The sequence below is a fragment of the Ahaetulla prasina genome, chromosome 4 (genome assembly GCF_028640845.1).
Source record: "Ahaetulla prasina isolate Xishuangbanna chromosome 4, ASM2864084v1, whole genome shotgun sequence".
Lineage (NCBI taxonomy): Eukaryota > Metazoa > Chordata > Lepidosauria > Squamata > Colubridae > Ahaetulla > Ahaetulla prasina.
In genome coordinates this window covers 49,399,098-49,423,781 of record NC_080542.1, presented here as the reverse complement: position 1 = coordinate 49,423,781, position 24,684 = coordinate 49,399,098, and the positions used below count along the sequence as shown (strand labels likewise).

Here is a 24,684-nt window from a genome sequence, read left to right as displayed (position 1 = left end):
ATATGCAAAACTATAATGCAGTATAATAGATTTAATCCTTAGACATAAGGTCACTTTTCACCTACCCAAGTATAGGGAATAGTTTTATAGACTTGACTTTAGTGGAAAAAAAAGAAAGAAAGAAATGATTCGGTTTTGGGTACAAGATGGAAAAAATGCTAAGACATTTTCCAAGATATTCAGGTGATAGATCACTATTGCTTAGTGATTTGTTTGGTCAATGAATTTTCTTTCCACAATCACCAAACTTGTCAAAGTGCAAACTCAACAATTCTATTTGCAAAGTAAGAACAACAAACACCATAACTTTGTAAGTTTTGGCTAGGAAATTACTCTATTTGTAATTGTAATAGGAAATACTAAGTTAGTTTCCTATGGCAAAATTCTAGCTTGTTCACATTAGAACAAGTCCACCCCAAATCAGTAGGATATAACAAAATATTGTATACAGTTCTATATTTTTAATTTTGGCAAAGCAATCAATATTAAATAAGACTTTTTAGGCACCCTTTTGCCTTTTCAATAGTTCCTTGAATTCTTTTTCTTTCAACACAATTTCATCTTTATGTATAAATTCACAGGCATTTGTTAAGTAAAAATGAAAAATAAAAAAGTGGAAGAGATTATCACTCACTTTTTCTTTTCCATCCATAATAGAAAAGTAGTATAGAAAAAAAATAGTATAGAACTGTCTATAGAACAGTAAAAATGAGGTAAAAAAAATAGTATAGAATTGTCAAAATGAGGAGACTTTGCCATTTTCCAGACATTTTCTAGTCCCCACACTAAACCAGTTGGTACAAATTCTTTGCAACCTTTTCAGCAAGTGTCCAGCATGTTTCCCTAAAAAGTGGGGGCTCTTGACAGTTCTTGGACATATGACAGTTCTTGGAAAAGAAAGATGATGCCACAAATTTCAGAAAAAAAGCACTGACAGGTAACTGCACTTCAAACTATGAGATCCAAAGGTCTTGGCCATATTCACTCACCTGTAGACAGCTACCTTGTTGGTTCTGAAAGCACCAACTAGCACATCTGGGTGTGAAGAAGAAAAACAGAGGGGATTAAGGATGCAGCATTCCACCAATCATCATTCTGAGCCTCCAGTGCTACCCATCCCACTGAAAAGAATAGCAATCAATCTAAGCTTTCCTTGTAAAAAGCACAGGATTTTTCACATATTTGTATCTTTGACTAATTAAAATTTCTTTTTCAATCTACCTGTGGCCTAAATTAGTTTGTCCCTAAGTTCTCCTACGTTGGTCTGTTTTATAGTTTCTAGTCAACAAGGCCAAAGTTTGGAATTATGGAAGTAATTCCCCTTATTGTGATTGTTGTACTGATATACAAACTATTAAACATATTGTGCAAGACTGCCCATGACATGCATTCTCTGGTTCTTTAGAAGATCTACATGAAGCAATACCAGGGGTGATTGTTTGGGTAGCTGAATTGGACATCCAGCCACAAGGCCATTGCCATATTCCCCATAGAAATTTTATATATAACTATGTGGATTGTGTATATACTGTATGTTTACTTCTCTCTATCATATTTTCATCATATGTTAAACAACAACAACAACAATAATAGTAATGGAAGTCATCAATGGAAGTCTTCATGCACTTAAAAGGGCCATGCTAGAGAAAAGCTGGTTGAGATCAAAACAAAACTCTTGGGAAACTTCAGTATTGTTCTATTTTGGTTCAAATAGCAATCGTACTTAGCTTTATATACAGCTTCACAATATTTTACAGCCCTTTCTAAGCGGTTTTCAGTGTCCGCATATTGTCCCAACAAGTTAGATCCTCATTTTACGGATCTTGGAAGGATGGAAGGCTGAGTCAACCTTAAGCCTGGTGAGTTCGGACTGCCAGACTACTGGCAATCAGCAGTCAGCAGAAGTAGCCTGCAGCATTCTAATCATTGCGCCATCATGGCTCTTATAGATTAGGCTAAGCATATGAATAACAAAATATTGCATTACCAGGATAGCCATTAACATCAATGTCAGAGGCTCCACGGATGGCAAAGCCAAAACCAGCAGACTCAGAAAAAGGATTCTTGAGGATTTGGCTTGGAGATGCGCTCAGTCCTTCACTGTGCCCACAGTAGATGTAAACCTGGCCACCTCCATCTTGGCCCGCAAAGGGTGCTCCTATGGCTATGTCTGTGGAAACAAAATATAATGGCAAATATTTTCCATGGGGAAAATACAAGATGAAAAAGCCAAAAGAAAAGGAGGATGGGGAAAAGCATTACAAGAGGTATTTCCAAATGCTGATCTAAACTGCTTTCCTTCAGTCTTTAGCAAAAACAAACTGCTGAACTGCCAACCTTTCGATCAACAAGCTCAGCGTCTTAGCCACTGAGCCATTGCATCCACTTTGGTCATAGCCCAAGTCAAATAAAGTGAAACCAATAACAGACTGGTGTCACAAAGGTAGCCTAATCTTATTTTTACTCAGGATTTTCTTTTCTTCTTTTCTTTTTGTTTCCTTTCAATGCAGGCAATTAATATTGACTTTCAGATTCCACATTGTTCTCAGGAAGCAAAGATGAGCAAGACGTTGATCCTTCAGTCTTGCACATAGCCAGCAAAGACTTTCACGTGAAAACATTTACAGAACAGCCAGCTGAGCAACTGATGGCATTGCACAATTCTGATATTTCACTAGTACATCCAGTGTGTCTAATTTTATTTATTTATTTATTTATTTATCAAACTTCTATACCGCCCTTCTCCCGAAGGACTCAGGGCGGTGTACAGCCTCCATTTAAAACAATTAATATACATATTAAAATAACAATTAAAAAACTTATTCAATAAAAGGCCAAATTAAAACCGTCGATTGACCATAAAAATACCCAATAAAATTACCATTAAAAGTTTAAAATTTAAATTTAAAATTTAAAAATCAGGCCAGTCCCGCTTGTATAAATAAATAAGTTTTCAGTTCCCATGGAAGGTCCAAGGTCAGGCAATTGGCGAAACCGGGGAAGTTCTGCTCCAGAGAGTAGGTGCTCCACAGAGAAGGACCTTCCTGGGGCCGCCAGCCGACACTGCTTGGCGGACGGCACTGAGAAGACCCTCTGTGAGAGCGCACGGGTCGGTGGGAGGCATGTGGAACAGCAGGCGGTCCCGTAAGTACCCGGCCCTAAGCCATGGAGCGCTTTGAAGGTGGTAACTAAAACCTTGAAGCGCACCCGAAGACCACAGGTAGCCAGTGCAGACTGCGCAGGAGTGGTGTTACCCGGGAGCAACGCGGTGCTCCTCAATCACCCGCGCAGCTGCATTCTGACTAACTGCAGTCTCCGGCACACTTCAGGGTAGCCCCATGTAGAGAGCATTGCAATAATCCAGTCGAAGTGGCGAGGCGTGAGTGACCGTGCATAAGGCATCCCGGTCAAGAAAGGCGCAACTGGCGGACCAGGCGGACCTGGTAAAAGCTCTCCTGGAGGCGGCCGTCAAGTGATCTTCAAGCGACAGCCGTTCATCCAGGAGAACGCCCAAGTTGCGCACCCTTCCGTTGGGGCCAGTGACTGCCCCAACAGTCAGCCGCGGTTGCAGCTGGCTGTACCGGGATGCCCGCATCCACAGCCACTCCGTCTTGGATGGATTGAGTCTGAGGCTGGTTCTCCCCATCCAGGCCCGCACGGCCTCCAAACAACGGGACAGCACTTGACAGCTTCGCTGGGGTGGCCTGGGGTGGAAAAGTACAGCTGGGTATCATCAGCGTACAGATGATAACTCACCCCAAAGCCACTGATGACCTCGCCTAACGGCTTCATGTAGATGTTGAACAGGAGGCGAGAGAATCGACCCCGCGGCACCCCACAAGTGAGGCGCCTCGCGGCCAATCTCTGCCCCCGTCAACACCGTCTGCCACCGGTCGGACAGGTAGGAGGAGAACCACCGATAAACGGTGCCGCCCACTCCCAACCCCCCCAACCGGGGCAGCAGGATACCATGGTCGATGGTATCAAAAGCCGATGAGAGATCCAACAGGACCAGGGCAGAGGAACAACCCCTATCCCTGGCCCTCCAGAGGTCATCCACCAACGCGACCAAAGCTGTCTCCGTGCTATACCCGGGCCGGAAGCCGGACTGGAACGGGTCTAGATAGACAGCTTCCTCCAGGTACTGAGGGAACTGCCGTGCCACCACACTCTCTACAACCTTCGCCACAAAGCGAAGGTTGGAGACTGGACGATAATTACCCAAAATAGCTGGGTCCAGGGAAGGCTTCTTGAGGAGGGGTCTCACCACCGCCTCTTTCAAGGCGGCGGGAAAGACCCCCTCCATCAAAGAAGCATTTATAATACCCCGGAGCCAGCCTCGTGTCACATCCTGAGTGGCCAGCACCAGCCAGGAGGGGCAAGGGTCCCTAATTCTTTAGGGAGTACAGCAGAATAGCAACAGATGGACTGGGCAGAGACGAGAACACCTCTCTGAAATGCCACCAATTGAGTTTACTTCAGAAGTGGCAACGCTCAGCAGGTTTTACACTTATAGCTGTCATTGGACACGCTAATTTAAGGAGAAAACATTATTTTAATCCCAGCATAGTGAATGATGTCTTAAGTCTGCATCACCTAAGGGCCAGGGACTAGATGAAGACAAAATCATAAGGACATGGCAAAACAACCACCACCACCACCAAAACCTATTACCAGGATAGGTTTTTGCATTTTGCATTTGTATTATTTGTAACAATAAATGAATGTTTGTGCTGTGGACTGGTGCAGACGGGTGATAACAAGACCAACTTCAAGCATTAGGAAGATAGAAGATTAAACTGAGGGCTCTTTGAGTATCTTCCAAATTTAGGTTTCAAGAGACCAATAGACATAGATACTAATAGGATGGTGAAAAGGTACTGCAGATGACTAAGATCAATTCCAAGTGGATCTTTTAAAAAGATCTCAGCATTGACAGCAGGTTCACTGTAATGAAGAATGCAGCTTCTTTACAACCTCAAATGCATGCTTATTACCATCTAAACCATTCTAAGACCAGGGACCAATGCTTGCTTGCTTGCTTGTTTGTTTATGTATAAAATTTATAGGCTGCCCAATTTACCTCAAGGTAACCCTGGGCACTATTTAAATATTTAAAACCAGAGTAAATGTTGTGTCTTGCCCGCCCTCAGAGCAGCCGGGGCCTTCTTACCTGCTCCCGCACACTGAGGAATGTATGCCTCCCGGTCCCAGTCCTGGCTCCATGCCCACACAAACTGCAGAAGGAGAATCTCCCTGCCCCAGCCCTGACTCCATGCCCAGGCAAACGGAGCAGCTAGACTCCTCCCCCTCCTCCACAGCAGGTGAGCCTGAGGAGGGTTTACTCCCAAGAACAGCTGATTGGTGTGACCCTCGCATCAGAAGATTGGAGAGGCAGAGGCTACAGAGGGAAGGGAGGGGCAGGCCTTAATGAGTGCTGAGTCATGGAGCCACACCCCATGGCCTATATAAAGGAGCTACTTTCTGGCAGTCTCTGAGTCAGGCAAAAAGTCAAACTTATCTTGCTGAAGTCACTTACTGGTCTCCTGCCTGCTCTGAGGACTTTGCTAGGACTTTGGACAGAGCTGCAGAGGCACGCCTGATTCGGATTTCCCGGACCCAGCCGTCAGCGGAGGAGTGGGACACAACAGTAAACATAGTCATCTATAGACATCTAGACTCAGCCACAACGAATCCTAGATCGTGTGATGATACAGTGGTCTCTCTTTCAAGGGGGGGGGAGGGTAGCTGAGCAGAGATACAACAGAGATTTTTCAGATTGCTTTCCTCCCTATTTCTCATCCATGCCTTCTTACCAATGTAGCCATCCTGATCTATATCACCCAAAGGTGCAATAGCCATGCCGAAACGGCCATAGATATCTGTGCCAGTCAACTTCTGCCAAGGAGTTCTGTAAGGGCGCGGGCTCCTCCGCTGTAGGTATAAGTAAACTCTTCCCACTTCATAGAGTTTCCCATCTGAGCGGCGCTCCATGAAAAGAGGAGCACCCACTAAAATGTCATCTTTCCTGAGACATAGAAAAACAATCTGTAAGAGGTTATACATGGCACAGTCTCCATCTCAGCCAAAGTAAATACAAATAACAATGGTAAGAATAACCTGCCTAACACTGAAGCCTTAAATTACAGTAGATTTGCAGAAATCTAACTATGGGCTTTTCAAGAGGCATCTGCCCAGCCATAATAGGAACCAGCATACTAGTTCAGGCAAGCTTTATGGTTGCTCCAGCAGGACTTCCTGCATACCCTTTCAGGTTTCATCATAGTTCCTTCCACCGCCACCACTGAGAGATCATTTGAATTTCTTCCAAAAAAGAAATAAACAATGTGCAGCAGCATTGTTATGTGTCAAATTCACAAACCCCACAGACCATTGAAACAGGGGTGGGTTCTACTTACCTTTACTACCAGTTCGCATCATGCCCGCACGCTCTTTTGCGCATGTGCAGAAGAGTTTTAATGATGTTTGGGTCAGTGGGTGGAGCCTCCCGCCGGTTTTACTACCAGTTCTATAGAACCAGTTTGAACCGGGGACAACCCACCACTGCGCTGAAACATACCTAAGAAGTGTAGTAGTTATTACTGGAAGCTGCATCTACATAAAGGAGTCTAGGAGAACAGGACCAAGAATAAATATGTGCTTGGGAGTTGTAAGGAAAATTGCAAGGGGACTGTTACTTCTCCAATAACGTCTGTTCTGCTATTTCTTTTTTAGACTGTTTCCCAGTTTCCCATTCTCTTATGTGGGTAGTCCTGAGAATCCAGGCAATGATTCATCTCTAATATCATCGCCTGGATTCTAATGAGAACCCAGATACCTTCCCCTTTCTCTTCTCTGAAAAGGCTAATTTGTTTTGAGATCAGGGAAAGTGATCTTGCTCTGAAGGAGATTATAGCAATAATCAACACCTGTAAGACTTGGCATAATAATGTTGTTTTGTGGTCAGTAAAGAGCAAGCAGAAGGATCAATGGTATGGTAGGTGTGTTCTTACAGACGCTTCTGCCTGTCACCTCAATGCTATCATTCTCAAATTAGGCCTCTTCTGTTTCTATTTTAAAATAAATTAATACTTCCAGTACAAGATGATAAAGAAGCACTTTTCCTCAGTACTTAGGAATAGTGTTTTTGTGTATGCCTGTTTACTTTAGAGCTAGTCTTGATTGTTGAAAATTAGACATGCCTTGCGACTTTCTTAGCAACATTTTCAGGAAGGGTTTCCCATTGTCTTCTTTCTAGGGCTGAGAGAGCATGGCTGGCCTAAGGTTACCGAACCTGCCTTTGTGCCTAGGACATTGTGACAATTCACACACCCCAATTTCTAATTCAGTGCCTTTAACCACTACACCAAACGGACTCTCCATTAATATATTAAGGCAACACGAATCAATGGGATATGATATATATTGTATCATTACCTACAGTAGAGGATGATAAGAGATATAAAATATAGCACTGCTGGAGATTATAAAATGATTCACTATTTTTATGGCTTTAATTGATGTTTAATTTTAAAAAATTATTATTAATGTATGTTCAAACAAAATTGAGTCCAAATGACAAATATTTTACAATATGAAAGATGAAAACTAAATGATTGTAATATTGTTGGGTTCAGGCTTAATCATGAATGTAATTGATTTCAAAGAGCTTGTGTGTGTGTGTGTGTGTGTGTGTGTGTGTGTGTGTGTGTGTGTGTGTGTGTAAAAAGCAGAATTGTGGCTGCATAATATCTTTTTATTGGTGCTAGTAGGAGTCATTACCTGACTCTATAGTCTCTACTCAAAATCCCAAAATCTTCAACCAAAAACTGTCTACCATTGACCTCACCCCATTCCTAAGAGGACTATAAGGGGCGTGCATAAGAGCACAAAAGTGCCTACGTTCCTGTCCTATTGTTCCTTTCATTATATCAAGTATCAGGATTCCCTTTGCCAAAATTTCAACAACATCTAACTGACAACAGAGGGCAGCAGAGTCCCAAAATGGGCACATGAATCTCTTTGGATGCAAAAGGAAATCCTGGAAGAAAAACTGGAGGAAGCAAGTCAATTGATAGATAATTTCAGCATGTAAACTTTTTGGTTAACTTAGCATTTGTAGCTGCAGGGATAAATTACAAAGACCTGCATTCAGTGCTCTTCCAAATATCCACTCAGAGAAGTGTAGATGAAGGAGGCACTGATAAAGGGATCACTGTCAGCCCCTGATTTGTATTAGCAGACCAGGACACAGAGAAAACAGGAGTAATTGGCTAAGTTTATGGTGGCTGCTAAGAATTTGACTGTAGCTTCAGGGCCCCTGAAGTAAATTCTATTTTATTCATGTAATCAAGAGGATTTTATGATTTAAATGCTCTTGAAACCAAAACACTCTACATTCTCAAAAGTTTCTTTGTAATCAGATAAGAAACACATTCCGTAGATTGTTTTTCTAGTTTAGCAGGACTGTAGAAGCAATTGTTCATAATCGAATGGTGGATGATTGGAACAAAAGGGATCGTTTGAGATGCCTTTGATATAATGGAAATAACTAGTTCTTGCCACATGAACCATTAAGATCAATGTCCAGAATTATTTAGCTACCAAATTGACTATTTAAGCTACTCTCTTGCCTGTCCTTTATGATATTAAACTAAGCACATGGTCCACACAGACCAGGACTTAACTGCTGTTACAATCTAGAAAAATATCTTTATCCACTTTTGTTTTTCCTTTTTTTTCTTTCTTTTTCTTATCTTTGTTTTTTTTATATGCCCCTATTGTATTTACAAATTCTAACTTTAAAAAATCCTTAAAGAAACAGTTTCTCTCCAAACCATAAACTGGCAGAGTTAATATGGCCTAGCTTTTAGTGCTGAATTCTAGTTGGCCCTCTTTTGAAGCATTTGAATAAAATTTCTATTATGGACGTCCAGTACGCTGGGTGTTTAAGAGGGTTGGTGGAAGGAATGAAATATTTGGAGGAGCTTCCTGGAATATCTCACACTCTTGCCATTTCTTTTCTGGTGCTCATGGGTTAAATGATAAACCTGGGGCTATATGGTTGTATCTACCCTTTTTAGACAGCCATAGGATCTGGCAGTAGGTGTCTTTTAGTGTTCATTTGAAAGCAGATATAATAAAATCAGCATCTAAGACTATGCAGCTAACTCCTTGGCTATAATTTTTTTAAAAGCAATGAGAAAAAAAACTAAAGAGTGGTGTTTTCAAGCAGCAACAACCCCTTGCTAGCTAGGCTTGCTCACATTCACCAAAGTATTAATACTTTGTGGGCTTGTCTAGGACCTCCATTATCTGTGATCCCTGGATTTCCATCCTAGTATCTAGTTTTAGCACACTGATGCTTCTGAATCTACTCATTGAGTCCCTGCTTTTACAACAGTCTTTGTATTAAACCTTCACAATGCAGGATGACAAAGTCTCTAATTTCAGACCAAACTTTGGTGGATTTAATAGCTATTTACCCCCCTCCTCCCAATCTGCATCAGATCCAATTTAAATTTAGGCTGCTTTGGCTCCTCCTTTGGTCTTACCCATCTCCATTGATATCAGCAACTGCCACTGTATGCCCAAAATATGATGCCACCTGCAAAAGGAAAGAAGTAAAGATAAAACCATCCTGGGAATTTATGCATTTGATACAATGATAGCTTGCCTTCCCATCCAAGAAATGGCCACATGGGAATTACTTGGCTAATTTCCAATTCTACTAGGCCAGTGACCTTCTGAAAAGTTTTATGAGCCATGAAGAATAAGGACTCAGGTTTACTTATCCAGCAATCCCATTTGTATTTTTAGGCTTTATGAAAAGAAAAATGTTTTCAATGAACCAAGTGAGTAGAGCCAGCAATAGTGCAAAATGTAAGCAATATTAAAAATAGCAATAGCATTTAGACTTAATATACCGCTTTACAGCCCTCTCTAAGCAGTTTACAGAGTCAGCATATTGCCCCCAGATAAGGACAATCTGGGTCCTCATTTTACCAACCTGGGAAGGATAGAAAGCTGAGTCAACCTTGAGGCGGTGAGATTCAAACTGCCGAAATGCTGGCAGCCAGCAGTCAGCAGAAGTAGCCTGCAGTACTGCACTCTGACCACTGCACTAGCACCACCAGAGTAGCTGTATTTATTATCTAAATCTTCTGGTTATTCTCCACCCTGACCAACTGGGGAGAGTATAAGGAAGTCCTCCCAAGCATCCTACTTTTCAGGTAGGATTAGAAAAGCAAGAATTCCCAGCTAGCATGCATTTCAATTATTTATTTATTTATTTATTTATTTATTTATTTATTTATTTATTTATCTATCTATCTATCTATCTATCTATCTATCTATCTATCTATCTATCTATCTATCTATCTATTTATTTTGTCACAACAGTATATATAAGCATAAGCATGAAAATAACTATATAATATATAAGTATATATATAAGCATAAGTATGTAATAACTATGTCAATTGGATATAATGAAAAGAAACAATAGGACAGGAACGGTAGGCACGTTTGTGCTCTTATGCACACCCCTTACAGACCTCTTAGGGATGGGATGAGGTCAATAGTAGACAGTTTTTGGTTAAAGCTTTGGAATCTGGAAGGAACAACTAGAACGTTATTGATGGTGTGGGAAGTTAGCACTCACCCCTCTCCTAGAAGAATGAAATATTTTAGGAAATATTAAAAAGGTAGAACATATTTCCCTGGATGAGAAATGGAGAAACATGTTTTAAAGACAAAGCAGCTCCCACCTTCCTGCCTCCCCCCCCCACCTTTGTCAATGGGCCAGAGGCAGAAACTCAATTCCCCCCCAACCTTTGTCAATGGACCATCATCTGCAACACAATAGGACCATCTAGCAACAGAAACTCACCACATGGCACCTGGGAAGATTACATCAGCCAGCAAGGCTAGCTAAGACCCCCACCCCCTGGGGTCTGACAACCAATCAGGATACTCTTCCTGTGCTCCAGGAAGTTCAAAGCTCAGAGAGGCATAAAGCCAGGGTGTGCTCAGCATCTCACTCCTTTTCTGTTCAGGAACTCAAAACAAGTGAACCAGTTCACCATTAAACCATCTTTCCAAGCAGTCACCATGTTTCCAGAGTCTTTTTCCCCACTTGGAACTGAATCCAGATGGACATTTCTTCCAACAATGGGTCAGAAGAAGCAAAGAAAACCATGTGAGAGAAAGATTTATTTTTTACCTGCTCACTGGAGATAGTCCAGAGAATGTGGAATTTATAGGTCCTGGTAAGAATTTCCACCTAAGATAAGAAATGGGGGCAAAGAATCAAGTAGATTAAAATTCTGTCCTCTCAAAGAGATCCAGCTATTAATGTTTTTCAGGACACCAGAATATGCAGTATTTTCATATCCAAGAATATGAAAAACTGATATTGCTTGGCTAACATTTCCATGTCTTTGCCCATTGATCATGCTGGCTTGGCAGATGGGAACTGGAGTCCAAGACGTTATCTAGCCTGATCATCAAAAAGGTTGCATGCATCCTCCAGAAGTAAGAAGTAGAACAGGTAAAGCTCCAGATCAAGAGAGCATTGTGGACAAAAAAAACCCCTATATTCCAAATAGACAAGCATCCCCTCTGGCAGCCATTCTGGACAAATCCCCCTAGAAATGATCCTAACATGCTCAGTGGCCCCAAATAAGTGGGAACACTTGCTATGTGACTGTCATTGTTTTTTATGAACCCAGACTTGTTTTCAGGGCAATCGAGGGAGAAAATAATAAACTATTGTTGAATCCTATAAATAAATGCAACAGGGAGGTATATAAAATACTTCTCTGCGTACGTGGAAGGAGACTATAATCTGTGCCATTGTTCAGGCATGCAACCCAGGGGTGCTATTCAGCAGGTTCTGACAGGTTCTGGAGAACCGGTAGTGGAAATTTTGAGTAGTTCGGAGAACTGGCAAATACCACCTCTGGCTGGCCCCAGTGGGGAGGGAATGGAGATTTTGCAATATCCTTCCCCCAGGAGGGGAGGAGGAAATGGGGATTTTGCAGTATCCTTCCCCTGCCATGCCCACCAAGCCACACCACGCCCGCCAAGCCACGCCCACAGAACCGGTAGTAAAAAAAATTGAATTCCACCACTGATGCAACCCAGTATAGACTTGATATTAGGTCTATGGAGATTCTTAGTCATCCAGGTCATGGTTGTTCCAAAGGTGCTTTTTTAAGAGGCAGCTGGACTTTCTGGTTTTTCTTTGAAGATATTGAATATCCGTCTTGCATACAGCTGGTCATTTGCATTCTGATGACACAGATAAGCCTCCAGGTGACCTTAACGACTCACTAAAAATGCAAATGACCAGCTGTCTGCAAGGAGTGTAAATCCTTCCATTCCCCACCATCCAGTCAGAGCTGAAGAAGCTTCTTAGATGAGAAGTGAAACGTCTTCAAAGAAAAACCAGAAAGTCCAGTTGCCTCTTGAAAAAGCACCTTTGGGACACCACCAATATCAAGTCCAGATTCAGAGTATGTAAACTGAGCCTAAAGGGGCTCCCTAAAAAGGCTGCTGAGTAGCCCTTTATATACAGTAAATAAGCTGTTTCTGTTTGGTTTGCACTTTTTTCTCTGGAAGAGATAAAATAGGTGCACCACCCCTTCCTTCATAGTTCTCCTGCTTGTGTTTTTTACTTACCGCTCCTTGTGTCAGGCTCATGTTAGGAATGCCCACTACATATTCTGCAAATAGAAGGGTATCTCAGTAATTACAAAACACCTGGCAAGCTAAGTCATCCATGAACTAGGCATGGAATTCATGCTGAATCCTGGTGCCTACTAAATTCCTGAATTTTGGGTGGGGAGTACTAAGATTAGAGAGGCTTAGACATCTTAATCAGATATGAAACAGATACTCCTGAAAATCTGGGTATTCTTGGCTAATGCGATTGGAAGCAATTGATGTGAACATTAAAATATTCATTTTAAATTCCTGCCAAAAAGATCATAAAGTTCACTAAAGAACAAAATAGCCAGGAAGCAGATCTCTTCCTAACTCTGTTGACCCCAACCTACTCCATTCCAGAGGATAAATAAACTTCATTTACCTTGTGATGTTGAGTCTTCATTAAACTCCCCCAAAGCCACAGAGTAACCTGCATGGAAGGAAAGATTGGGTAATTTGTGGACAACTCACTTGGACATGAAGTATCTGTTTCCTTAATCCTAGGACAAGACAATCAGAATAATCCTTAGGGAATCAAACAGGAAGACAACGCTCCTGTGGGCAAGCATTGTAAGTCATTTTGGACAGGTTTGAACATCTAGGTATCAGGTAATTTTTATTCTGCACACCTCAGTATGTTTTTCTACATAGCCTTTATCTGAACGTGGGCTCCACATTCCACAATTTTAGCATGGCATAGCATGCTCCAGCTGAGAACTGTCTTTTGCTTAAGGCAGGAGCCAAACCCTTGGGCTGAAGCCCACTATCAGGCCGCTGCCCATTTGGCTGCACAAGTGGCAGGTGAGCGTGCATGCACACCTCCATTTTCACACAAGTGCCAGGTACTCATGTTCGTGCATGCAGCTCCATTTGTGCAAATGGCGGCCACAGGCACCCATGGTTTGCACGTATTGAGTTGCATATGCTCATGTACATGCCTGCCACTCACACAAAACCATCTCCTACCCCCGTCCCTGCTAGTTCGCTAAGCTGGATTAGTTGGGAACCATTGGCTTAAGGCATACCTATAACTTTTTTTTTCTTTTGTTCTATTGTGTCAAATTATTGGAGACTGCCTGGACTAATCCCTGCAATTTTCTTAGCCAGGTTTTTCAGAAGTGGCTTGTCTTTGCCTCCTTCCTGGAGCTGAGAGAAGGTAACTATCCCAAGGTAATTTACCCAGCTTGCTTTGTGCCCAAGACGGGACTAGAACCTCAAGGCTTCCTGGTTTCTAGCTGAGGCCTTAACCAAATTGTCTCTCACCTACAGCATGCATTCATCCAAACAAAAGCAGACATCAACAATGTGATCTTGCGCACAGAATTCTCCATCCAGAGTATTTCAGCTGTCATACTAAACTTCCCTGGGCTATGCCACAAAACAGGGGAGGAATAATGCTTCTGAATGAATGGATAATGTTAAAGATCCTTATTTATTCATAAAATTTATTAGCCGCCCATCTTACCATAGGGTAGCTCTGGGTGGCTTACAGTTACATCCAAGCTAAAACATAAAAAGTTAAAAAACAAACCTTAAAACCAAAGACACTTGGGGAGGGCTGGGGCTGAGCCGGGGTGGGGGGAGTGGGATCTGTTATTACTCAATCAACCACTTCTATTTCGCTGTTTCCTCACTGGGGCCCCAAGCCGACTGGCAAAGCCAATCTTTAGGCGTTTATGAAAAGACAGGAGGAGGGTTGGGGCCAACCTCATATTGGGGGAGGGGGGGGCAAGATGTTTCAGAAGCTGAAAATAATATACAGGCAGCATATGATATATTTCTGAAGCTAAAGAAAGATAATTTCTCAGGAGGGAATAATGCTTCTGAATGAATGGATAATGTTAAAGATCCTTATTTATTCATAAAATTTATTAGCTCATCTTACTATTGGGTAGCTCTGGGTGGCTTACGGTTATATCTTAGTTAAAACAAAAAATGTTAAATCAAATCTTAAAACCAAAGACACTTGGGAGGGCTGGGGCTGAGCCGGGGTGGGGGAGGGATCTGTTATTACTCAATCAACCACTTCTATTTCGCTGTTTCCTCACTGGGGCCCCAAGCCGACTGGCAAAGCCAATCTTTAGGCGTTTATGAAAAGACAGGAGGAGGTTGGGGCCAACCTCATATTGGGGAGGGGGCAAGATGTTTCAGAAGCTGAAAATAATATACAGGCAGCATATGATATATTTCTGAAGCTAAAGAAAGATAATTTCTCAGGAGGAATAATGCTTCTGAATGAATGGATAATGTTAAAGATCCTTATTTATTCATAAAATTTATTAGCCGCCCATCTTACTATTGGGTAGCTCTGGGTGGCTTACGGTTATATCTTAGTTAAAACATAAAAGTTAAAAACAAACCTTAAAACCAAAGACACTTGGGAGGGCTGGGGCTGAGCCGGGGTGGGGAGTACTAAGATTAGAGAGGCTTAGACATCTTAATCAGATATGAAACAGATACTCCTGAAAATCTGGGTATTCTTGGCTAATGCGATTGGAAGCAATTGATGTGAACATTAAAATATTCATTTTAAATTCCTGCCAAAAAGATCATAAAGTTCACTAAAGAACAAAATAGCCAGGAAGCAGATCTCTTCCTAACTCTGTTGACCCCAACCTACTCCATTCCAGAGGAAAAATAAACTTCATTTACCTTGTGATGTTGAGTCTTCATTAAACTCCCCCAAAGCCACAGAGTAACCTGCATGGAAGGAAAGATTGGGTAATTTGTGGACAACTCACTTGGACATGAAGTATCTGTTTCCTTAATCCTAGGACAAGACAATCAGAATAATCCTTAGGGAATCAAACAGGAAGACAACGCTCCTGTGGGCAAGCATTGTAATCATTTTGGACAGGTTTGAACATCTAGGTATCAGGTAATTTTTATTCTGCACACCTCAGTATGTTTTTCTACATAGCCTTTATCTGAACGTGGGCTCCACATTCCACAATTTTAGCATGGCATAGCATGCTCCAGCTGAGAACTGTCTTTTGCTTAAGGCAGGAGCCAAACCCTTGGGCTGAAGCCCACTATCAGGCCGCTGCCCATTTGGCTGCACAAGTGGCAGGTGAGCGTGCATGCACACCTCCATTTTCACACAAGTGCCAGGTACTCATGTTCGTGCATGCAGCTCCATTTGTGCAAATGGCGGCCACGGGCACCCACGGTTTGCACGTATTGAGTTGCATATGCTCATGTACATGCCTGCCACTCACACAAAACCATCTCCTACCCCCGTCCCTGCTAGTTCGCTAAGCTGGATTAGTTGGGAACCACTGGCTTAAGGCATACCTATAACTTTCTTTTTCTTTTGTTCTATTGTGTCAAATTATTGGAGACTGCCTGGACTAATCCCTGCAATTTTCTTAGCCAGGTTTTTCAGAAGTGGCTTGTCTTTGCCTCTTTCCTGGAGCTGAGAGAAGGTAACTATCCCAAGGTAATTTACCCAGCTTGCTTTGTGCCCAAGACGGGACTAGAACCTCAAGGCTTCCTGGTTTCTAGCTGAGGCCTTAACCAAATTGTCTCTCACCTACAGCATGCATTCATCCAAACAAAAGCAGACATCAACAATGTGATCTTGCGCACAGAATTCTCCATCCAGAGTATTTCAGCTGTCATACTAAACTTCCCTGGGCTATGCCACAAAACAGGGGAGGAATAATGCTTCTGAGTGAATGGATAATGTTAAAGATCCTTATTTATTCATAAAATTTATTAGCCGCCCATCTTACCATAGGGTAGCTCTGGGTGGCTTACAGTTACATCCAAGCTAAAACATAAAAAGTTAAAAAACAAACCTTAAAACCAAAGACACTTGGGGAGGGCTGGGGCTGAGCCGGGGTGGGGGGAGTGGGATCTGTTATTACTCAATCAACCACTTCTATTTCGCTGTTTCCTCACTGGGGCCCCAAGCCGACTGGCAAAGCCAATCTTTAGGCGTTTATGAAAAGACAGGAGGAGGGTTGGGGCCAACCTCATATTGGGGGAGGGGGGGGCAAGATGTTTCAGAAGCTGAAAATAATATACAGGCAGCATATGATATATTTCTGAAGCTAAAGAAAGATAATTTCTCAGGAGGGAATAATAGTTGAAAAGTTAGGCCTAGGAAAGGCAGGGTATAGGAAATTATTATAAAAGGGAACAGTAATTGCTGTTTAGTAAAAAAAATTACGCTCATTTAACAACAGTTGTGGTTAAAAGTAGAATCAATATATAGAGGTTAAATAGGATAAGAGATGCCGATGTAGGAAAAGCTGTTATGGGGAATGAAATTTTGACGCGTTTGTCTTTGTGTGTTTTATTTTGTGTGTGTGTGTGTGTATTGTGCTTCTTTTGGTATTGTGTATTTTAACTTTTGGAAATTTAATAAATATTATTTTTATAAACAACAGTTGTGGCATGTCAAGGAAGATCAGGGTCAAAAATAGGTAGGTAGGTAGGTAGGCAGGTGGGTGGGTAGGCAGGCTTCTCTCTCTTTTGCTCCCTCATTTTGTCTCTTTCTCTCTTTTCTCAGCCAGCCACAAGGAAATGGATTTGGCACATAGTTGAGCTGATCCCTTGTAGCAGCTGTTTGAACAGAAATGTCCATGGCAGTCAATTGACTATGCAATTGAACAGCCACCCTTTTGTGTAAATGCCTCTGCAGGCCTTCAGTTGCAATCATGCCTATCATCTTGACTTTTTTTTTAACCCTTCCTCCATACAGACACCCCTGGTTTAGGTCAAAGGCCACTTCTAGTATGAAAGTGGTTGATGGTTCACTTTTGGCATATCAGCAAGGAGCAAGAAGAACTAGTATCGCTAGTTTTAGCCAGAGAAATCCCATTTTGTTGAAAACTTTCCATGTTTCAATCTTTGGGGCCTCTCATTCTTGGGCCTCACCCTCTTATCCTAAAGCTGGGAGGCTACCTGATAGCCTGATCAAGAAACTCAAAGCAGCAGTTTGGTTCAGGGCTAAAGTCCTTTTCCTGTTCCAGATAAAGTAGCTAGAAAGTTTTGCATACTTCATTATCAGCCTTATCAGTTAGGGACAAAAGACTGAGGGCTATAATGTTTGACTAAGGAACCCATCTTCTGGGAGGACCCTCCTCCACCAGGGGCGTGAATATTTTGTTGCTTGTTGCCCCTGGTTTGCTAATGAGCATGTACTTTTGTTTTCCAAAAGTGTACAAAAACTATTCTAATTTGTGTATTGGGGGAGTGTCTCTTGATTTGTGATGTAGTCCCAAGAGCACACTTCCTTGTGCTATACAGAACAAACAGGTTGCAATTTCCTGCATGGTGTGATAATTGGCTACTTTGCACCAGAGAAAAACAATTTCAGCATTTGACTGGACCAATTCATGGTTTGGCCATCAAGCACAAAGGAAAAAGGTGACTCAAAAAAAGAGGAACATTTGCTAAGTACTTTGGGCCCAACTCCTAAACTCCTCTGGTACATGTCACCTTGACCTTCTGTATGCACCCAGAGTCTGCTGAAAGAAAAGAATGTCAACTCACCCCGGTATCCATCCTCATATTTCTTCATTGTATAATCCTCTGTTACCAGTTCTGAACTCACATACCACAACAAAGCAGAAGATGAATGAGGATATTTTGCTTCAACCTCTGACAGGGCAACTGAATAGAACAAACCTAAAAGAAGACAAGTGACACATTTCTCTATAATGGCAGCAGGATTCTAATTGGACAAACTGCTAGATGGGAGATTGCAGCTCCAGAACAACTACATAAGTATTTCTCAACCTGAGCAGCTTTAAAATGTGTGGACTTCAATTCCCAGAAATTCCCAGCCATATATATTTCCTTTCCTGTTTCTGACCTCATTACATCAATAGTAGTAGCACTTAGACTTATATACCACTTCACAGTCCTCTCTAAGTGGTTTACAGAGTCGGCGTATTTCCCCCAACAATCTGGGTCCTCATTTTACTGACCTCAGAAAAATGGAGTCAACCTTGAGTTGCACAGAATTGAATTCCTGGAGTGAGCATCCCAAAGATGCTTTTTCAATAGGCAATTGCACTTTCTGGTTTTTCTTTGAAGACATTTTGCTTCTCATCCAAGAAGCTTCTTCAGAAAGTCCAGTTGCCTCTTGAAAAAGCACCTTTGGGACAATCATAACCTGGATGACTGAGAATCTCTATAGACACCTGGAGTGAGCAGTGAGTTAGCCTGCAGTACTGCATTCCAACCACTGTGCCACCATGGCTCTTATATCATGATGGAATTGAACAAAAAGCCTTTTTAGTTTAGCATTTTATTCCCATGATAGCCATAAGATTCCTGCAGATATCTACAAACACAATTAGTACAATGGGTATAATTGAGTAGTTGTACTCAATGGGTAAGTACAATTAGACCCAGCCTCCTCCAGAAACTAGCTAACAGGTAGTCCTCAACTTATGACCACAAGTTGAGAGCAAAATTTCCATTGTTAAGCAAGGCAGTTGTTAAGTGAGTTGAGTTTTATGTTATAACCTTTTTTTGCCAATGAATCATGTGATTATTAAGCGAATCTGATACTGGGTGATTATGGTAATATAGCTACTACGGTATCATCATCCACAAATGCTGTTCAAATTAGATGTCTATAGATGTCTATTTAGCTCCCCTCCCATAAAGCATGAAGGAATTATTCCTCCTGCCTGTCCTTCCCATTTTCTAATTTAATAGGTTTAGCTTTATGTCTACAGTAAGATTAAGGCTGAGCAAATAAAACATCACACTGTATATTGTATTAGTACTTGTTTTTCCCCTTAAACTAAACAGACCAAGGTACAACTTTTCTTCACAGAGGGTACTGCTTCAATTCATTATCTATTTTTATTGCTCTTTTTGGCAACTTCTCAAGATCTGAAATAAAGGATTGAAATGATTAACAAGAACAGGACATAATATTTTGAGGACAACAGGTTTCCTGATGTACACAACAGTTGATACATTTACCTGTGAAGTAATATCCACCTGGTGCACCAAGCATCAGCCTACCAGACTGTGGGAAGAAGACAAAAAAAAGGGGGGGGGGAAGTATAGCCCAAGTCAGCCAGAGAGTAGTAGAAATACCCAAGAAGCCAGAATATGTCTATTTCACAATCAGTTTTTGCTGATTATCTTCCTGAATTTTGCAAAAAGGAGTATAAAAAAGACATGGTTGGATTATGATTTAATCATTACAGCATATAAACCATAGCATAATGTCTGAATGTAAGAACAGGATCCATTCTGGATCAGCCACCAGGACTAGAGATTTAGGTTTATTAAATCTCTGGTCCCAGTGACCGACTACCCCAGATTGGACACATAAATTCGCCTTCATTCCTGAGTGCAAGAACTATTATGGTTTATACAACAACAAAACATATGTTAGCACTAGTGAATCAACCTAGCCTTTATATGCCTGTTTCTTTCTGCCTGCCTGTTCAGGTCTTTGCAAGAAAGATTCATGTCTACTGTCAGTGTTTTCAGCTTTTAGTGGGTAGATAATTGGTGTAAACTGGCTATATGTCACTGGAGAAATACCTGCTGTACTATCTCTTTACAGATAGCTTTCTTCAGAACGATCTTGAATCTGCTAATGATAACAAAATTAGTATTGTAGAAGCTCCCATTGTCTGGCATGCTTGTTCACATGATCACTGAGTCATATGGCAGCCAAGGCTAAAAGTCATATACTTACACTAAATCACATTGTTTGTGTGATGGCACACGTTCTCCCAATTTCTATTCCCTTAACCACCAGGAAGACTAAAGGGTGCACACCTCATTGCTAGGAAAATCAATTTTCATTGTCATCGCCCTATCAACGTCTTCAAGAGGCTGGCATACATATAAAAGCATTTTTACTTTACAATCAACTGAATACAAGTCTTGCCTCCCCAGATTACCAGATTATCACAAGAAGCATTTAAGTTTGTAAAAAGTTATAGACAATTCCATCAGTATTTTCTCCTGGAGTTTTTTCTAGGGGTAACCATGATAGTCAGCCACTTGGGAGTTTGCAGAATGGTTGTATCCTGCCCATTGAATTTTTCTCCTGCAAAGCTCACCTGAGAGATAGTGAAGCTGAATCCAATTTCACAGTAACGCTTGTCATTTCCTGATGAAATAAACAGATGAGAAGTTCAAAAATCATGCGACATTAGAGAGCCTTCCTAAGGAGGGATCCCAAAGCTCTTCCCCATTTTTCAAGCTTACCCATTCCGTTAGCAGCATAGGCAATTGGTGCATCAACCGCCAAGGACAGATTTCATTTTTTCCCTCTTCAGAATTTTAGTGCTCTAGTTATCTTAGGGACTTAACCCTAACCCTGTTTCATTTATATATGTTGATAATCTCAGTAAATATTGATAATCTTCCTGTAACAGACCAGGCCATTTCTGCAGGCAGAATTGTAACCTTCATAGCAGCTGGTCAAAATATGCAAAGGATAAAACATGCATGTCCTGGATAAATCCCTATTTTGTAGTACAGATAGTCTTCAGCTTAAAATCATTCATTTAGTTACTGTTCAAAATTGCAACAACATCGAAAAAAATAACTTATGACCATTTTTCATGCTTACCACTGTTGCAGCATCACATAAGCATTTTTCACGAGAGCAAAATTTGGATGCTTGGCAACCAGCATGCATTTATGATGGTTGCAATGTCCTGTGTTCATGTGATCACCTTTTATGAGTTTCTGACAAGCAAAGTCACTGTGGAAGTCAGATTCACCTAACAACCATGTTATTAATTTAGCAACTGCAGTGATTCACTTAACAACTATAGCAAGAAAGGTCATAAAATGGGGTAAAACTTAATAACTCTCTTGCATAGCAACAGAAATTTTGGATTCAATTATGGTTGTAAATCAAAGATTACCTGTATTGTGTTGGTCACATAATCATTTAATGCTGGCAGAATAAAGCCTGCTGCTGTCACAATTTTGCTGTCCCAATGATGGGTGATACCACCTAGAAAAGCATTTATTTTCCCTGCCTCAAGATCCTATCCCTGCTTGGTCTTAAGTATTTATGTCTCCCACCTGCTGGGATTTTGTGCTTGCTTTCCCAACCCAAATGGGACTTTCCTATTTTGAAGATCAGGATGCAACTCTCAAGCATGCAAGGGTGCTACTTGGCATGTGTAGAATGCATTTTTCTTCTCATGTTTGAGTGGTCATAATCATAAACGGCTCTGCACATCAGCAAATAAGACCCATAGACTTCAAAGCAAGGCTTAACTCTATTGTGTTTCCCTCAGAAAATACACACTAAAAATGAGCTGTAATCTTTTAAACTAAAATGTTATGAAAAATGCACTTTTCTGAGGATGGTGATTTTTCATGTTATTTTGATTAAAATTTGGAGAGCCTGCTTCTTATAGAATGGGTTTATCTGCATATACTGGGTACTTTATCTACAGGATACATGTGTACTTTAAAAATGCTGAGAGAAAAACCTAATGTATATACTCACTCACAGAAAAGCCCCCCTCTGGGTAATCCAAGCCCAATTTTGGCACTTAAAATTCTCATCTTATCGATGAGTATCATCAGTATCTCTAAGAAGGCTTATGTGATACAATTCAGACAGTCCTTTTGTGAATTATTTACTTTTATAGCACAGCACTACTAAGCATAACCAGGCATGAAGTAATTTGGGGCTGAAAAGCCAAGAAGATTCCCTTAAGGCATCTTCACAACCTGTTGATTGGCTGTAGTCCCAGCAGGTCACTAGGCCATGGAAGGTTTTAGGAATGGCATCTTCCTTTAGATAGCTCACCTTCCTCTTTTCCTCACCATATGCATACAATACTCACCACTTGAATTGTAAACAGAGTGCATTTGGATCTGACGGCATGGAGAGTATTCAGAGAATTTCTGACGGTCACTTGTGGCCAAGAAACAGCTGCCCACTGGAGTTTTAGTGGCCTCATCCTTTTCCTCTATGGCATTCCAGTGTTGCAGTGGGGCACAAGCCTGACAGTTTGAAAGGAGGGAAAAGGGATGTTGTAGCACTAACAATCAGTGAGACACAATCAGCCGGTTGTGGAATAAATGTGGCCAAACAAAATAATTTCAAGCAAATCAGCAAAAGGGTCAAACTAACAACTGAGCATTTTGTCAAGCCAAAATCAGACTTGTCATTCAATATTCCCTAAAAGACCCATCATTTGTAGTAGAGGGACAGAAGATCCCACCTACGTTTAAGACTCTATTACATACTTGCACACCCAGAGCTACACGGACCTCTTATTGTAAAATCTAGATTATCTATACTTTCCTGTAGCTATAAAGGAGGTAAAACATATGGAGAGTGGCGACAAGACCAGTGGCCAGACTATTTATCTAACGTTCTTTCCCTTCATTCTTCTTTGACGTTAGAGAGCTTTGTTATAATAGACAATAGATAATAGCTCTCCAGATTTTCACTTCAGCTCCTGTCACCTCTCATTGACGTTGTTGGCTGGAGCTGAAAGTACCCCTGTTTCCCCGAAAACAAGATCGGGTCTTTTTTTTCTTTTGGGTCCCAAAATAAGCACTAGGGCTTATTTTCAGGGTGTGTGTGACTTATTTCCCCCCCCCCCGCCGCATGTGTGGGAGACCCACTTTTTCTGTTTGCTTGCGGTGGGACAGGAGGCTGTGCGGCTTGCCAGTGCTGCCGCTGTGAGGCAGCCCAGGGGATGGAGTTGCCTCCTGCCCCAGTTTACCTCAGGGTCTGTGCAGCCAGTCCACCCATGTCCCAATACCTGCCTTGCCTCAAGGCCACTGCACCAACATCCCTGTCCAACAGGACCCCACAAAGGCTGCTGGCCCACTTCTGCTTGCTCACAGCTGCAATAGAGCAGGAGATAAAGTAGAGCGATGCACTGGGGCTCGTGTTGTGACCATGAGACAAGGCAGGTGGAGCTGCCCCATGTGCCCAGCACTGACTTACCTCAGGACACCCATAGCCAGTCTACCCACCTCACATTGTGGCCACTGGACCAGCAGCCCCATCCAGCAGGACCTCATGTGGCTAACAGCCCACTTCTTCTGCTTGCTCATGGCTGCAACAGAGTAGGATGCTGCGCAACACACCAGTGCTTGTAGTGTGGCCATGAGGCAAGGCAGGTGGAGATGCTCCATGCACCCCACACTGGCTTACCTCAGGACCTGCCGCGAGTCCACCCATGCCCTAACACCTACCTCAATTCACAGCAGCCCCATCCAGCAGGACCCTGCATGGCTGCCAGCCCATTTCTTCTGCTTGCTCAGGACTGCAACAGAACATGCACCGACACCTGCCTCACCTCGTGGCCATTGCACCAACACACTGCTCGGCCTCCTGCTCCATTGCAGTCGTGAGCAAGCAGAAGTGGGCTGGTGACCACTTGGGTTCCTGTTGCACATGGCGGTTGGTGCTACTGCTGCGAGGCAGGTGTCAGAGCGTCGATGGCCTGGCTGCGTGGGCCCTGAGGTAAGCCATTGTGGGGCGCATGGGCAGCTCTACCATCATCCCACCTTGCTTTCTGGCCATGGCACAGCAAGCAACCAGATGGAATGGGTGACCAGGGGGCTGCACAGGCTCTTAAGTAGGGCTTATTTTGGGGGGCTTATATTAGGCACACACATAAAAACATGCAAGGGCTTATTTTCAGGACAGGTCTTATTTTTTAGGGAAAGGGTATTTGAAATTCAAAAGCATCCAGAGGACCACACCTTCCCTGTCTTTCTGTAGATCAAAGAAAAACAATTTCTCACTTCTGGTTAAAAAACTAGGAATATACAAATGAATGTGGGTCACAATTAGAATGTGGAGCCAGCAGCACTCGTACAAAACTTCATTGGAGGATTTCTTTTAGCATGCCTCTTGAAAATGAACCAGAGATGCAGAAAATTATACAAATACAGCCTTAATTTAATGTTTCAAAGTAATCACTAGAGAAGCAAAGCAATTCCAATGAACCTGATTCTTTATCAAACTCCCAAGATTCCGTGGGAATG

General features: G+C 42.1%; 1 protein-coding gene across 4 annotated transcripts in view; it reads right to left on the bottom strand.

Moving 5' to 3' along the window:
* ITGA2B (integrin subunit alpha 2b) overlaps positions 1-24,684 on the bottom strand; it is a 62,512-nt gene that overhangs the window by 19,456 nt on the left and 18,372 nt on the right. For all 4 annotated transcript variants that reach the window (XR_009155155.1, XM_058183848.1, XM_058183847.1 and 1 more), the window contains exons 4-14: positions 22,518-22,677; positions 20,763-20,812; positions 19,663-19,708; positions 18,214-18,348; positions 13,094-13,141; positions 12,685-12,728; positions 11,225-11,284; positions 9,555-9,607; positions 5,817-6,028; positions 1,988-2,170; positions 990-1,035 (exon numbers count right to left, since the gene is read on the bottom strand). Coding sequence is in view for 3 of the 4 variants with exons in the window: in XM_058183848.1 (XP_058039831.1) it covers positions 990-1,035; positions 1,988-2,170; positions 5,817-6,028; positions 9,555-9,607; positions 11,225-11,284; positions 12,685-12,728; positions 13,094-13,141; positions 18,214-18,348; positions 19,663-19,708; positions 20,763-20,812; positions 22,518-22,677 (1,037 nt within the window). In the remaining variant the exon portion in view is untranslated. The remainder of the gene's footprint in view (positions 1-989; positions 1,036-1,987; positions 2,171-5,816; positions 6,029-9,554; positions 9,608-11,224; positions 11,285-12,684; positions 12,729-13,093; positions 13,142-18,213; positions 18,349-19,662; positions 19,709-20,762; positions 20,813-22,517; positions 22,678-24,684) is intronic.